General features: G+C 37.1%; 1 protein-coding gene across 4 annotated transcripts in view; it reads left to right on the top strand.

Annotated features, from left to right (window-relative positions):
- LOC123949647 (prolylcarboxypeptidase) overlaps positions 1-16,865 on the top strand; it is a 73,904-nt gene that overhangs the window by 45,201 nt on the left and 11,838 nt on the right. For all 4 annotated transcript variants that reach the window (XM_046017205.1, XM_046017207.1, XM_046017206.1 and 1 more), the window contains exons 5-9: positions 3,822-4,003; positions 4,237-4,394; positions 4,961-5,133; positions 15,523-15,687; positions 16,624-16,811. In XM_046017205.1, coding sequence (XP_045873161.1) covers positions 3,822-4,003; positions 4,237-4,394; positions 4,961-5,133; positions 15,523-15,687; positions 16,624-16,811 — 866 coding nt within the window. The remainder of the gene's footprint in view (positions 1-3,821; positions 4,004-4,236; positions 4,395-4,960; positions 5,134-15,522; positions 15,688-16,623; positions 16,812-16,865) is intronic.

Here is a 16,865-nt window from a genome sequence, read left to right as displayed (position 1 = left end):
TGTAGCCTTGTACGTGACTGAAATGCTCCAATCTCATGATAAAACTTGAATAGATGAAGAGTTACTTCTCATGGATGAGCAAAAAAGTGGTTTCTGAAGATGGAATCTACTGCTGGTGAAGATGCTATGAAGACTGTTGAAATAACAACAATGAATGTAGCAAATTATATAAACTTAACTTGGTAAAATAGCTATAGGGTTTGAGAGGATTGATTCCAAGTTTGAAAGAAGTTCCTCTGTGGGTTAAGTACTATTGAACAGCATCACAAGCTACAGAGAAAGCATTCATGAAAGGAAAAAATCAATCAATGTGGCAGACTTTATTGTTTTATTTTAAGACATTGCCACAGCCACCCTAGCCTTCAGCAAGTGCCCCCTGACCAGTTGGCAGCCATCATCATTTAGGCATGATCCTTGACTGGTAAAAAGATGAAAGCTCAGAAAACTCACAGAAAGCTCAGATGATGGTTAGGATTTTTTTTTTTATCAATGAAGTATTTTAAAATTAAGTATGTACATCTTTTTTATAAATAATACTAATGCATGCTTACTAGACTACAGTATAGTGTAAACATAACTTTATGTGACTAGGAAACCAAAATAGTAGTTTGACTTGCTTTATTGCGATATCCACTTTATTGAAGTGGTCTGGAACTGAACCTGCAAGATCTCTGAGATGTGCCTGTATACTTTTTATTTTTAAGTTTAAAACTTTTTTTTTTTGAAGTTTAGGATATTGCATGTTCTAATAACATGTAAGAAAGAAATGATAGCTTTAACTTGAACAGCTTGAAATTTCAAAAATTTGTATGTAATCTTTCCTTTTTATATGCAGTTGAACAGATTAAGCCTTTTTAAAGCCATAATATTATCATTTATAGTGTTGGTCAGTCTTTAACTCAGTGTGATGAGGTTAGCTCTCAGCAGAGAAATCTTAAGATATGGCTGCAGAGACTCTGAAAGGAACTTCTCAGTGTTGCAAAAATGTCAGTAAGTAATTCTGGTTTATAAATTATACACTTAAATCCCTGGGTCTACCCCTGGAAAAAATACAGTGAGCCCTCAATTGTTTAATAGGTATTTTTCAATAAAATGAAGACAAATTATCCCTGTTTTCAGTGAGTCCAGTGGGCCACTTGGATTCCCTTCTGGCCTTTCCTGATCTCACAAGGAGCTTTGGCCTTGACCACAGACTGTACACCTAATAAAAAGGATACATTTTCTGCATCTAAGTCACTTATGTACTGCCTTTGTGATTCTGAGTGTATGGTTGCCATCTGTGCTATTATTTACATAATTTTCTTTAAACAACTAACTTTTCAAACTTTACAGTACCTTAACAAGGGCTTTATATACTAGTTACATGTTTTTTGCTAAATGACAATAAAAGAAGTATTAAATTAAGAAAGATAGTGCATTATCTAAGACCATCATGCATACTACCAGTATACACATACCATCCTTTTGGCGAACTCTGAGTTAGAAGAACTCGGGGACAGTAATTTTCTAGGCTGCCTATTTTGAAAGGAGTTTTAATTTTTGTTCTCAGAGATTTTATTACCTCATTATAAATAAATAAAAAGTGAAAAATGAAAGGAAAAGCAGAACAATTTGCAGATATTTGTTGGGCTGCATGAGAAACTCTATTCTTTAGCTTATTATTCTGCATAATTATCTGATTAGGAGAGTTGATAGATCCTGAAACCATTGAGAAGTAGTCACGTTGTTGCAGACAGAAATGTAATATCCTCTTCTAGATCCCTTCTTTCATGCTTTGTTAGCAAAATGGAGCAGAGGGCTGTTCTTTGATATACTTCTTTCTCTTCATGTGCTCACAGAATTTGTCAGTAGCTTGGGGGATAATATTACAAATATTATGCGAGGATTAGAAAAAAATCGCACTCAACTATACATAATGCCATGAAAACTGGAAGTAAAAGACTAGTGACAGACAATAAGCAAGGAGGTAAGAGGTCAGAAGGTATACATCTTGGATAAGGGGGAAGGCTAAAAAGGAGTAGGTGACATACATAGGAAAGAGGAAAGATGGGAGCTATGTGATTTCAGACTTTGCCAAATGATGGAAGGAGTCAAACAGAGTGGTGAGACCAAAGCATGAAGATCAAGTAAGACAGCCTAATAGGTATATAGCTGTACTAGTTACCTATTGCTATGTAACAATTTACCTTAAACCTTAGTGATTTAGGGGCGCCTGGGTGGCTCAGCGGGTTGAGCCCTTGCCTTTGGCTCAGGTCATGATCTCAGGGTCCTGGGATCCAGCCCCGCATCAGGCTCTCTGCTCATCGGGAAGCCTGCTTCCCCCTCTCTCTCTGCCTGCCTCTCTGCCTACTTGTGATCTCTGTCAAGTAAATAAATAAATAATCTTTAAAAAAACAAACAAACAAACTTTAGTGATTTAAAAGAGCAATAAACATTTATTGTCTCATGCTCCTGTGGGTAAGAAATTAAAAGTGGCTCAGCTAGGAGGTTCTTTTTTAAGGGGTCTCATGAGGTTGAGATGTCAGCTGGTGCTAACAATTATCTGAAGGCTTGACTGGTGCCAGAGAACCCTCTCCACTATAGGGAGAATCCACATGAGTGATAAAATGTTGCTGGGTGTTAGCAAGAGGCTACAATTTGTCTCTTCCTGCGTTTCTCCAAAGGCTTAGTTCAGTGGCCTCATGACAAGGCAGCTGGCTTCCCTCAAAATCGGTAATCCAATGGAGCAAGGTGGAAACTGCCGTGCTTATTATGAGTTAACACTGGAAGTCACATATCGCTTCTGACACATTTTATTGGTTAGAACCGAGTCACTAAGTCCAGTACAAGTTCAAAGAGAGGCCTTATCTTTTAAAGGGAGATACTTTATTAGCCTCCTTAGCTTAGCAGGACTCTGAGCTCTACTTCCCTATGTTAAAGTGAGGCAGTTGGGGGCGCCTGGGTGGCTCAGTGGATTAAAGCCGCTGCCTTCGGCTCAGGTCATGATCTCAGGGTCCTGGGATCGAGTCCCGCATCGGGCTCTCTGCTCGGCAGGGAGCCTGCTTCCCTCTCTTTCTCTCTCTGCCTGCCTCTCTATCTACTTGTGATCTCTGTCAAATAAATAAATAAATAAATCTTAAAAAAAAAAAAAAAAGTGAGGCAGTTGTCTCTAGGCAGAGAATTAGATGATCATGGAACTTGCTTTTTGAGTATCCTTCTCTCAGGGATCAATGTCTTGTGTTGCTGGTTTTCTAATGCCTGAATATAGTTGCTCTATTGGTTTTTGTTTTTAACTCTAATTTTATATTGTTTACAACAGGGTAATTTTCAGTTGTTGGTATATCAGACATAATAATTGTCTTTCTTATTAGGGAGGGTGAGATTTATTTTTATTGATGATACTTTAGTTTTTCCACAGGATTCGGTCTACTTTTGCCTGTATGGTAGCCATTTTAAATGTTTCAAGTTTTAAAATAAAAATTATAATACAACAATTATCTGTTAAGCTGAAAATTGTATTCTGTCACATTTGCTGTTAAAAGTTACTTAGAGTTTGTTTCTGTTATTTCTACAACCTTGACAAGATCTTTGGTAAATAGCATTTAATAGAAATTACATTTGAATGCAAAATAGATGATGTTTGTCCCACAAACTTAAAATCATTGTTTTAATGATTTGTTTAAATCAGCATTGCTCTTATGTTGACTGGGCATTTTAACTTAATTGCTTAGAAATTCTGTTTGGAGAAAAGCTTATCTGACTGGCTTTTTTCCTCGATCTATGCTATGCCTAAGCTGCTATTATGTGCACATTTATATTTGTTCTTTGTTACTTTTCTTTAGGATTCCAGACACTTGAATTTTCTGACATCAGAGCAAGCTCTGGCTGATTTTGCAGTGTTAATCAAACACTTGAAAAAAACAATCCCAGGAGTGAAAAATCAACCTGTCATTGCCATAGGGGGCTCTTACGGTGGCATGCTTGCAGCCTGGTTCAGGATGAAATATCCTCATTTAGTGGTTGGGTAAATGCATTTATGTTGGACATGAGCACTTCTTAATGATTGTCAAGGCATACTTAGAGATTTGTTTTGGGTAAAACATGTTCTGTTGTACTGATATTTCTACTTTCTATCTCATTAACAACTGTAATTTTTCTCACCATTTTTGTTAAGTATCAGTTTCAATTTCAGAACTTTAATTCAATAAGTTGCATTTTTTTTTTCTTTTCTCCTTTCCTATTTTTCTCACCATTTAGAGCTCTTGCATCCTCTGCCCCCATTTGGCATTTTGGTAATCTGGTACCTTGTGGTGTATTTATGGAGATTGTAACTAAAGATTTTAAGAGAGGTGGTCCAAATTGTTCAGAAACCATCCGCAGCTCCTGGGATGCTATTAATCGATTCTCAAGAACAGGTAAGCTTTAATTAATAGAATGGAATCACAGAGTTTTTTACCTTTCACTTGTTAATTTCAACACTTCTCAGTTTTCCAGTAACATTTTTACTTAGGTAAAACATACAAAAACATACACAAATCAAAATACATCACTTGATGAATTTTCACAAGGGAAAACATAATCGGTATGGTATAATAGTTTACTCATCATCCAGTATAATCAGGAACACAGTATGTATGTTTTGTGTCTGCTGTCTTTTGCTTGACACTGTCAGATACGTCCATTTGTTTTACTTAGTTGGGATTTACACTGATTGCTCTCTAGTGTTCTATTTGTTTATTTATTTACTTGCCTCAATCGTATCTTTAAAACAGGGAATAATTCATATAATTTCTGGCAAACTCCATGAGGATAGACAGCCTATTTATCATGGGATTATCTAGATGCTTAAAAATATTTTACTGAATGTTGAAAAAGCATTTTTGGAGAAATGGTATAGAAGATTGAATTTTCTGGAGTATTGAGTAAAGCGTTCTGTCAAATAGTGCTTTTTAGATTCCCAACAGTGTGATTCTCTTCTCAGGTGCTGGCTTGCGTTGGCTTTCTGAAGCCCTTGACTTATGTACCGCCTTAACAAATGCTCAGGATGTCCAGCATTTGAAAGCCTGGCTCTCTGAAACCTGGATAAATCTGGCAATGGTGGACTACCCTTATGAGTGTGACTTTTTACAGCCTTTGCCTGCTTGGCCTATAAAGGTAACAGAAAAATATCCTCTCATCACTTTTAATATGAACTTCTGTCTCTCTCTCTTTTTGTTTATAGAAAGCATCTTTCTTTTTTTAAAAATTTATATTCAAGTTAATTAACATATAGTGTATTAGTCTCAGGATTTTGTTTTGTTTTTTAAACTGGTGCTTTCTGTGACTTTTAGCATTAAAGGAATCTCCAGTACAAAGGGGCTCTCGGTTTGACTAACCTGGGCAGAAATCCTGACTTCTGTCCCTTTCTGGTTACTCACTTGGACATCTTGCCTGACTTTTCTTTTTTTCTTTCTTTCCTTTTTTTTAAGATTGATATATTTTTTTAATTTATCTTATTATTTAGCAATAGGTAGAAGGAGAAGAAAAGAGTCATTTTGTTGTTGTTGTTATTAAAGACAAGTCTTCTTCTTCTTCTTCTTCTTTTAAGATTTTATTTATTTATTTGACAGAAAGAGACACATCAAGAGAGAGAACACAAGCAGGGGGAGTGGGAAAGGGAGAAGCAGGCTTCCCGCCGATCAGGGAGCCCCGTGTGGGGCTTGATCACAGGACCCTGGGATCATGACCTGAGTCGAAGGCAGACACTTAATGACTGAGCCAGCCAGGTGTGCCCCAGGAAAGAGAGTCTTGAGCAGACTCTATACTGAGGCAGGGTTCATCTCATGACCCTGAGCCCAAAGAGTTGGTGACTTAACCAACTGCACCACCCAGGCGTCCCTTATCTAACTTTTCTGAACATCAGTTTCCTCTCATTTGAATAAAGAAGACAAAATGAATAGATTATAGAGTTGTATAAATTAAAACTAACACCAGTAATTGCTGCTAATGGAGTGATTACTGTGTGCCATGCCTTGTGCTGAACAATTTGCATGGACAATTTATTTATTACATCTTTGTGATGTATGTGAGATAGGTAGACCTGTGTCATATATGGTTATTGGTTAATAAATGGCAACTGCTCTCATAGTGCTATGATTCAGTCAACTGCTAATGTGTTCTAAGTGCTACACATTTATCACAAAGGAGTGATCCCCATGCAGCAGGTGGAGTGGAAAGAGTACTGACTCTGGATCCTTGATCTAGAAACTACCATTTACCAGCTGTGTGATCTTGGGTGAGCTGTCTTCTTCTGAACCTTCACATCTTCCTCTGCAAAACGAGATAATTATACATAGTTCTCTGTAGGGTTATGCTCAGGATCAAGTAAAATATTAGATGTGAAAACACTCTGGAAAGTGTAAAGACACATTACATCATAAATGTTTAGGTTCTTTATATTGCAAAATGCTTTATTGTGTATCTCCTTTTAAGCATTTCTTTGTAAAGAACATTCTTAGTTTTAAAATCCAAGTTTAGCCAACTTGATGGTTAAGTTTAGAGAATATAACTGATTCTGCAGCTGGAATGAGTGCCAGAAATGTAAATAGACTTGATAATATGAGAACCAGTTTTCAAAGCACTTTTAATTTAACAGTCCCTTTGAAGTTAATATTAAATGAACATTTTGCTTAAAACTTTATAACCCAAATGGAACAAGGTCATTTGCTGTTAGAGATATTTTTCTTCATCTAAAAAGTAGAATGACAATTGGATGTCTTGCACACACAGGCCCGAGGTAAATGTGTATTGAATTAAATTAGACAATACAGAAATATTTAAAAGAGCTGTCTCTCTCATGGTAAGAAAACCTGGATCAAAATAATGAGAGGGGCGCCTGGGTGGCTCAGTGGGTTAAAGCCTCTGCCTTCAGCTCAGATCATGGTCCCAGGGTCCTGGGATCGAGCCCCACATCGGACTCTCTGTTTGGCAGGGAGCTTGCTTCCTTCTCTCTCTCTGCCTGCCTCTCTGCCTACTTGTGATTTTTGTCTGTTAAATAAATAAATAAATTTTTTTTTAAAAATGAGAAAAAACTAAATTTGAGTCAGTTAGCCTCCATATATGTCTTTGTGCTAATAAGGCCTTATCTATATTATTTTACTGTTTGCAGAACACTTTCATATATGCTATCCCATTTAATCCCCATAATATAGGAAAAAGAGGTACAATGGAGAGGAAATTTATGGAGTTTTATAAAGAGGAAATTTAAGCTCAGTGAAGTTGGTGAAAGTGGGATTTGAGCTTGAGTCTACCATTGTTCAGAGCCTCTGGTCTTCTACCATATTGCACTGCATGAGGAGAGGATTTGGCTGAAGTTTTGGGTGGATCACTAGCTGCATTGTGACAACTATCAGATTTAACTGTATTTTCTTTACAAAGTGATAATTACGTTTGCATTTTTACGCCCACTTGAAGAACAAATGGGTTGTCAGGTGATAAAAACATATGGGGAATTCCCTTGTTACTTAATAGAAAGTTGACAAACTTTATTTGTAAAGAACTAGATAGCAAATATTTTATGTTTTGTGGGCCATTGGGTTTCTGCTGCAGTTATTCAGTTCTGCAGCTGTAGCAAGAAAGTAGCCATAGACAAATATAAATCAATGAGGAATACTGTGTCACAAAAATACTTTATTTATAAAACAGGCAGTAGCCTGGATTTGGCCTGTGGGCTATAGTATGCCAACCCCTGATTTAGAAAAAAAGCCAGAGGAATATGGCTTTTTAGTGTTCATTTGTTTATGATTTGGAACAAGGAACACTCACTTTGATTCTCTGCCCATTTCTTTAATGTTTCTTTTGAGATACTTTGCTGTTGCATCTTTAAATGTAAATAAATGTCAATCCTTTCTTTCTCCTAAATATTCACTCAAAGTTAGTGGAGTGTATCTGAGATATTTTGCATTCTGTTTTTGATCTAGCACAGTCCTTTTATCTTTAGTGTATATACATTATAAAAGTTTATTTTTAAGACAAGGCAACTTGTGTCTTTGCCCGACAATCACCTTTTGTTTTTCTTCAGGACTACTTGTCATTATTTTCAGTTACTTCTTACAGTTTTATCTTTTTGGCATATTAAGGAATTCTTGATTGCTTATAATATATTTATGATTCTGTTTCTTGCCTGCACACCAACCAAAAGAAATCTCTCTTTGCCCCCTGCTTGAGAAATTTCCATTGCCCTATTTCCAGTTTTATCCTGTATGATTTCAGAGTATTTCTACTACATGTCTCCCTCCCAGACTTTTAGCTTTATATCACTTTCTTTCACTGTTCATTCTATTTCTCCTTTCTTGACCTCTTCTCTGTTCTCCCAACCCACTAATCCCAGGAACACTACCCAGTTGGGGACTGCTCTTTCACTTGGATAGTTCCATTTAACCAGGACTCCTCCTCCCTCTGATACACTTCCTCCTTTTTAAAGGGCTGACAAACAGGCGTCCTTTTCTAAGTCTGTAACTCAGGCTTAGGATAGTGAGATGATGTTTAACAGTTGGGTTATGAAAAAAAGTAGGTGATTTCCAATTCTGCCTGGACCTTGTATGGTTCTGAAGGATCCATAGGCAGTGATTGAATGTCTTTTCCATGTCAACTCAAGTATCGTTCTTTTTAATTTGTTTGTGGGCTCTGTACACTCGGACTCCATTTGCTTTTGTTTACTGTTAACAGAAGCTGCAACATTCATGCAGAAATAATCATGGACTTGGCTGAGGGAACACAAGAAGAGAAAAGGGAAATAGAAAACCTCTCTGTCGTTTGACTGCTCTGTCAGCATAAAAACTACTAGACCTCTTCTCAGTTTAAAGAGCAGTGTTTAAGGATACTATAGAGGTTGTTTATTTTGACTAAGTTTTTAGCTGATAACTCACCACATCTCTTGGCTTAGCCTTCTGAGCATACAGATAGTTATAGTGAAATAATAAGACATAAAATGGAAAATTTCTTCCATTTGTCTTGGTGTTTGATAATGTATTCGACCTCTCTGGGTGGTTTAAGCGGTTTAGGTGCATTCTATGAAAGGAGAGCTTTTAATGACAAAACTAATGTGATTATCTGTGAGTGTGAGAGGGGTATTGAAACCTCAGAGAAAGAAAATCTGTTAGAAAAGCTGAATATATCTGCTTAATCCTTTCTCTAATGTGGATGGACCATACTTTCTGAGAGGAGGTTGGTCTTTTTTTTTTTTTTTTAACCTATCTTCTTTCCTTCTTTTAAAAAAAATTTCTTTGTCCCCTTTTTCTTTCTCTTGTTCAAATGCTTATCCTTATAGGTAAGGGGACACGTAAAGCTTTTAAACAAATCATTATTTTTACTTTCTCTAGTGTATGTGGGGTCAAAGCACAGAATTTAAATATTTGGGTGCAGAGCTAATTAGTTTGGTACTAAGATAGAAATGTTCTGTTTCTGCACTCTTTAAAGCCATAATTAAAATGGATGTGTAATGCTCTTTTTTTTTTTCCCTGTACGTTCACTTTTGCTCTAGAAAATAGAAGGTAAATTAAGTATTTCATATGTTGATTGTTGAGCCTCATATTAATTACTATTTTACAGTTTTCTTTGTTGCATAATAAAAAAGTTGTGTGATTTTTTTTTTTAAGATTTTATTTATTTATTACAGAGGGAGCACAAGTAGGGGGAGCAGCAGACAGAGGGAGAGGGAGAAGCAGGTTCCCCACTGAGCAGGGAGCCTGACATGGAGTCGATCCCAGGGTCCTGGGATCATGACCCGAGCTGAAGGCAGCTGCCTAACTGACTGAGCCACCCAGGTGCCCCCAAAAAGTTGTATGATTTTTATATAAATATAAAATTTATATAATATAAAATATATATTATATATTTTATTTTTATACTGAATCCCTTTTATTAAAATTTTTACATAAGACAGATAAACTTAGAAAAATATAAAGATAATCTAAGAATAAAAAAATTTGCTTAAAAAATTAAGCGTGAGACTACAGGTATATTTAGGCACTGTTTGTGTTGTTATTTTTCTCTTACACTAAAACTTTGAGGTTGAGTATGTGTAGTGTTGGTTATTACAAATGGAAGCTCCAGAGTGTGTCTTCCGTTTGAATTCCAGCTCTGCCACTTCCTGGCTGTATGACTTTGGGCAAGTTTCTTAGCCTCTCTGTGCTTTAGTTTCCTCCTTGGCAAAGTGGGGATATAGTATTTGTAATGCTTATTAGGGTCATTATGAGAATTTAATAGAACCCCATGTATAGTAAGCACTAAAGTAATACTAGTTACATAATAGTAAGTATTATTGTTGTTACATAATAATAGAGGGACAGTGTTATCCCAGGACTTTGTCGCCAGAGTCTGGGTTCAGACTACTAAGATTGTATGTCTGTGGCCAGACCTCTCCTAGCTTATTTTCTCCTCTGTGATATGGGGATGGCCTTGTGTTTTACCCTGGGCCATTGTAGAGAAAGTACCTGACCTCGAGGAATATTCGGTAGTTGTACTAGCAGCCTCAGTCCCAGATGTTCTCGTATCAGTGAATTTATGGCACAAGTAGAAATGCTATACTTAATGTAGAAATTGTTTGGAAGAAGCTAATTTGAAAGTGTCCATGAAATTAGTAGAAAATATAGTACAGAGTCTATATGGGTGGTGAGTATTCTGAATGAAAGAGGTTGGCAGGGACTCTTACCTTGTTGTCTGAGTAGATCATAGCCCCTAAATAAACAGTCACTTGGCTAATAACTGCAAATTATCAGGCTTAAGTTGAAGTGGGTATTAGATGAGGTTGAACCAAAGAAGCTGATAGCTTGACCGCCTTTGCCTTATAAACATGGCAGTTTCATGTGGTTCCAACTTATCATTTACATAAGTGTTTTGTTCATTCTGTGGATCTTTAATAAAAGTATGTGATTATTTCCTTTTCGTTTTTTTTAAGATTTTATGTATGTATTTGACAGAAAGAGAGATCACAAATAGAGAGGCAGGCAGAGAGAGGGGGGAAGCAGGGTCCCTGTTGAGCAGAGAACTGGACGCAGGGCTAGATCCCAGGACTCTGAGATCATGACCTGAGCTGAAGGCAGAGGCTTAACCCACTGAGCCAGCCAGGTGCCCCTGATTATCTCGTTTAATTCTTTCTTTTGTTCATGTTTTATTTTTGAATTTTATTTATTTAAGAAATAGAGGAAGAGAGAGACAGAGAAAGACAGAGTGCTTGTATGGGCAGGGTGGGGGAGAGGAGCAGAGGGAGAGGAAGAAGCAGACTCTGTGCTGAGTGTGGAGCCCAACACAAGGCTCCATTCTACAACCCCAAGATCATGACATGAGCTGAAATCAAGAGTCAGACACTTAACTGACTGAGTGAGCCACCCAGGCGCCCCATGATTATCTTCTTTTGACTAAGCATGGAAATAGTGCTGAGGTTTTGCTAGTATAACTTCAGTATTTTTTTTGAAAATTTCATTCTTTACTACCATAATTGTTAAGAAAGTACATAGAGATACATAGAGATTGTGTTCTTTGTGCTGGAGGATGATGCTTAGACTTACAGAAGTTTTGAGCTAGAAAGGAACTTTAGGAGCAGTAAAATAATAAAATTCTCTTAGTAAATTTGTAAGTATTTTACAAAAAAAAATTTAAGTGATTTTTTTAGGCCTTCTGTTATCTGGTATACCAGTAGAATTATAAATTGGTACTTTCTTTCTGTAATGCAACTTGACAGGATGTGGCAAAGGCCTTAAAAGTATTTATTTCCCAGGGCACCTGGGTGGCTTAGTCAGTTAAGCATCTGCCTTCAGCTTAGGTCATGATCCTAGGGTCCTAGGTTTGAGCCCCACCACGTAGGGCTCCCTGCCCAGCAGGACGCCTGCTTCTCCCTCTCCCTCTGCCCCTCCCCACTGCTCCTGCTCTCTCTTGCTCTCTCTCAGATAAATAAATAAAACCTTTTAAAAAAATGTTTATTTCTTTTGAATCAGTTATCTCAAGAAAACAGTTAAGGATATATGTAAAGATTTAACCTCAGGTTTATTTATTGTAGCCTTTGTAGTGTGAAAGATTGGGAATGATACAAATGAGCAATTGTAGGATTGGTTCAGCTTTTCCTCAGCTCCCCATCCTGATTGCTCCTTTGGTCATTGTCCTTAAAGTGTGGTGCTCGGAACTGGACCCAGTACTCCAAAGGAGCCCTGACCTCAGAGAGGACAGTGGACCCAGGAATGGCCTTAATCTCATGGAATTTCTGTTAGATGCCAAGTTTCTGACCAGGATGTTCTCTTTGTGTAACTGGACTGCCGAAACCCAAGTATTGTCAGCTGGTGCCAGTCCCCAGCCATGCTTGTGTCTTTTAAGGAGTGACAGTAACTGCTATTGGCAGAGATGGCTATTCATGGGTACTCCTATTCTTTGCCTGACAGAGGGCCAGTGTTCTAGCTTTGAGAGGGGATCTGATGCCAGCATGTGAGTCACACTTAAAACTTGCTACTGTTCTTTTCGAGTTTTAGGATACTTGTTTGTTCTTGCTCATCAGCACTCACTTTTTCTCCTGCCCAGCTTACATTGTCACCCTACCTCATCTATTGAGCTATGCTTGGACTTAATGCTCTTCTATGCATTCCACAGGTCCATTCCATAGTTCTATGCTGCATTTGGAAAGAGCAAAGTCCATTGTTAGTGTCCACAGTCAAGAAGGAATGCTGATCAAGTGTTGGCAATAAGTAGTTTAACAAATTCTGTGATTAGTTCTTGATTTCCATATTTTCTTGTTTCTGATTGGCATATTTCTTAAAAGAACATGTTCTGAGAAACGTGCTATGGAAATGTTAGAAATTTTTTTACCTACCAGTGAATAATTGAAAGTTATCAGAATAGTAAAACACTGTTTTGCCTTTTCTCTTTAGCTTGCATTTTTTTATTCCTTTAGGCTTGATAGATTTGCTCAATTATGTTTCTTTATGTATACCTTTTCAGGTGTTATCTCATTCTTATGACCCTGCTGTTAGTGTTTTTAAATCTATTTTTAAATTTTTAATTTTTTAATTATGTTCAGTCAACATACAGTACACTGTAGTTTTTGATGTAGTATTCAATGATTCATTAGTTGTGTACAATACCCAGTGCTCATCACAACACGTGCCCTCCTTAATCACTGTTACTTTTTTAAGGTTATTTGGTTCAAGGTCCAAGTTATTTGGACATCTTAATTTCTGACTTTTCTTTCACTTGTTATTTCCAAAACTTATTGGGAATAGTGTACACTCTATCTCCCTTTTGGAAAGCCACATTGCAGTTGGGCATGTTAAAGGCCCTGAGGAATCCTGTTCACATTTGCCATTATAACAGTTCTTAAAATTATTTGACTATGAGACCTTTTTTTTCACAAAGTACCATTTAACATTTCCCAAAAGTATTTTTTTGCTGAAGACATTTGGGGAGAGACATTGAATTTTCCCTGATTCATTTCTTCCTCCTTTTCACGTTTCCCTTTTTTATCAGAAAGGTGTTGCTGGAAACTAGTCCTAAGCAAAACTGATTAGAAGCTAGGTTTGCTTTTTGCTATTCACTTCCTTTCTCAGTGTCCTTTCCTGAGTGGGTGCATATCCCCAGCCCAGGCCTTATGGCTTCTGCTGCCCAGAGCCTATCCCCAAAGTAAAGTAACTAGACTCTTTTCTTTCTTGGCTATTTCTTCTCTGGATGTCTCTCTCTCTCTTTTAATCAGAACTTGCCTGCTATATACATTTTTTCCATATGAAATAAGAAAGGACCAAATCACTGACTTCATGTCAAGGTGTTAATAGAAGATGAAAGCTTACTGAGTGTGTTTTCCTTGCCATTGTGGCTATTTGCAGTTTTACAAGGGATGCTTTCTAAGCTATATAGCTTAATGGATAAGACCTGTATTTTATAACTAGAGAGATCTGGGATTGTATCTAGATCTTAACATTTACTAGCTGAGTGACCTCGAATAAGTGGTTTAAGATTCAGTTTCTCTATATAAAATACTGGATGATAATATATCTGTTAAGATTGTTTGAGAACTATATGATATAATGGTTGTAAACCCATAACTCAGTAATTAGTAGTTATGGTTTTTTTTGCTGTGATTGAATTGCCTGTGATTTTCCCCCACATTTTATTGCGAAGAATTACAAATGTAGAAACATTAAAATAATTGGACAGTGAGCACCCATAAAAATGACACCTAAATTCTAGAAAACTATTTTGCTGTATTTGATTTCGTACATACATATTTGCCTAACCATCCTTCTATCCTTCATTCCATTTTATTTTTTAAAGGCATTTCAAAGTAAGTTGCAGATATCAGTATACTTCTTTTGAACACTTCACCTTTATCATCATTAATGGGACTTCAGGATTTGTTTATGATTTTTTTTAGATAAAATTTATGTACTGTGAATTACACAAATTGGCGATGAACTGTTTGTTGTATAACCCAGACCTCTGTGAAGATATGGAATATTTCCCTACACCTGAAAATTCCCCATTCCACTGTCTAGTCACTCATGCTTTCACTCCTCACCCAAGTATTGTCTATGATTTTTTTAAAAGATTTTATTTATTTATTTGACAGACAGAGATCACAAGTAGGCAGAGAGGCAGGCGGAGGGGGGGACAGGTCCCTGCTGAGCAGGGAGCCTAATGTGGGGCAGATCCCAGGACCCTGGGATCATGACCTGAGCTGAAGGCAGAGGCTTTACTCACTGAGCCATCCAGGAGCCCCTTGTCTATGATTTTTAATACTAGAATTTCAGTTGCTGATTATAGTCTAGTGATAGGAATATTTGGAAGCTGGTTTACTGCCTAATATGCTTCTTATCATACCACAGATGTTGGAGCTTGGTATAGTTTTTCCATAAGAAATTTTATAAATTTTGTAGTTTCATAAAAATGTGCTTACTCATTCAGCTAGCATTTAGTTGTCAGATACTTTGCTAAGTGCTGAGTGAGATGTTCTGGAATTACATGGATACAGTGCAGTGTTACAGGGGCTCTGCTATAGGGCATAAGTAGAAGCATAGGAAGTACAGGTCATAAGTAGAAGCAGAAAGCAGGTGATTTAGTTCTTCCCGATTTGAGACCATAGCTAATGATGGCCTTATAGAGGAGGTGATACTTGAGCTAAATATCATAGAAAATGAATTGGTGTTTGCCAGACATTAATGGAGTGGGAGAGTGGGAAAAGGATATTTCAGGGTGAGTAGAGGAGAGAAAGAGCCTGGTGTGATGGGAATGGTTTTGCTAGACTGGAAGAAAGGATGAGCCTATAGTGGTAGATGTAGAGGACTTTGCATACCATACAAATAACTTTGGTTTATTTCTGTAACTAAGGGAATAATTTAAATTTTATACTTGGAAATTAATGGTTTATTCATTTATGAATGGGATTATACTCAAGATGAAAACTATCAAGCAGTGCTATTAGATGTTTAAGATTATTTTATAGACAAATGAAAATCATATTTTTTCATTAAAATTATGATTTTATAAATATATTGACTCTTCTTCCTTTACATTTCTTTAAAATGACAGGTAGTGTGCCAGTATTTAAAAAATCCCAGTGTATCTGATGCACAGCTTCTGCAGAATATTTTCCAAGCTTTGAATGTCTATTATAATTATTCAGGCCAGGCGAGTTGCCTGAATATATCAGAGACAACAACTAGCAATCTGGGAACCCAGGGTTGGAGCTATCAGGTAAGCGTGTATCATTTCCTCAAGTGGAACTTACTTTTCACTGATATGGTTGTACTATAACAGAGTTCACAAGATTTTGTCACTGACTGGATCCAAATCTGGGCTCCATTATCTTACACTGCAAGACCATGGATAAGATCGTTCGTTCGTTCATTCGTTCGTTCCTTCCTGTATTTAATCATCACTAAATATATTCTGGGTACTTACGCATGTCAGACAGCATTCTAGGCTGCGAACACACAGAGATAATAGGACATGATCTCTCCTTCAAGTATAGCTCAGTGAAAAAGGATATTTATATTATAGGGGCGCCTGGGTGGCTCAGTGGATTAAGCCGCTGCCTTCGGCTCAGGTCATGATCTCAGGGTCCTGGGATCGAGCCCCGCGTCGGGCTCTCTGCTCCGCAGGGAGCCTGCTTCCTCCTCTCTCTCTGTCTGCCTCTCTGCCTACTTGTGATCTCTCTCTCTGTCAAATAAATAAAAAATAAAAAAAATAAAAAAAATAAAATAAAATCTTTAAAAAAAAAGGATATTTATATTACAATAGATCTTGGTAAGTCCTATAAAGAAGCATTTTATGGATACAGAAAAGAAGGGCAGTCTAACTTGACTCTCTCAATCTCCATTCCTTAATCTGTATGAGACTAATAATAATACATTCCCTCCAGAGTTGTTTTAATGACTAATTATGATAAAAGATGTGAAAGAAAGCAGTTTACAAAGGAAGAATATATAGCCCTAACTTTTGTAACTTCTTAGCTGGGCCTTTCCAGGAATAACAAAAGATGGTTTAACAGAGTAAAGAGCGGGTACTCTGAAGCCAGACTGCCTGAGTTCAAGTTCTAGCTTTGCTACTATTCAGTGTATGGCTTTGGGTAATTTATTTAACTCTGTACCTCATTTTATTACTGGATTCTCTTCTGGTTTCCTTTTATAGGCCTGCACAGAAATGATCATGCCTTTTTGTACTAACGGTATTGATGACATGTTTGAACCTCACGCATGGAACTTGAGGGAATTTTCTGATGACTGTTTTAAACAGTGGAGTGTAAGACCGAGGCCTGCCTGGATCATTACTATGTATGGAGGCAAAAACATCAGTTCACATACGAACATTATTTTTAGGTGAGTTTTTACTGATGCAAAGAAAAACTTTGGTTGATGGAGATATTTGTAGAA

Source organism: Meles meles, chromosome 8 (genome assembly GCF_922984935.1).
Source record: "Meles meles chromosome 8, mMelMel3.1 paternal haplotype, whole genome shotgun sequence".
In the NCBI taxonomy this organism is placed as follows: domain Eukaryota; kingdom Metazoa; phylum Chordata; class Mammalia; order Carnivora; family Mustelidae; genus Meles; species Meles meles.
This window is presented reverse-complemented; position numbering and strand designations above follow the sequence as displayed.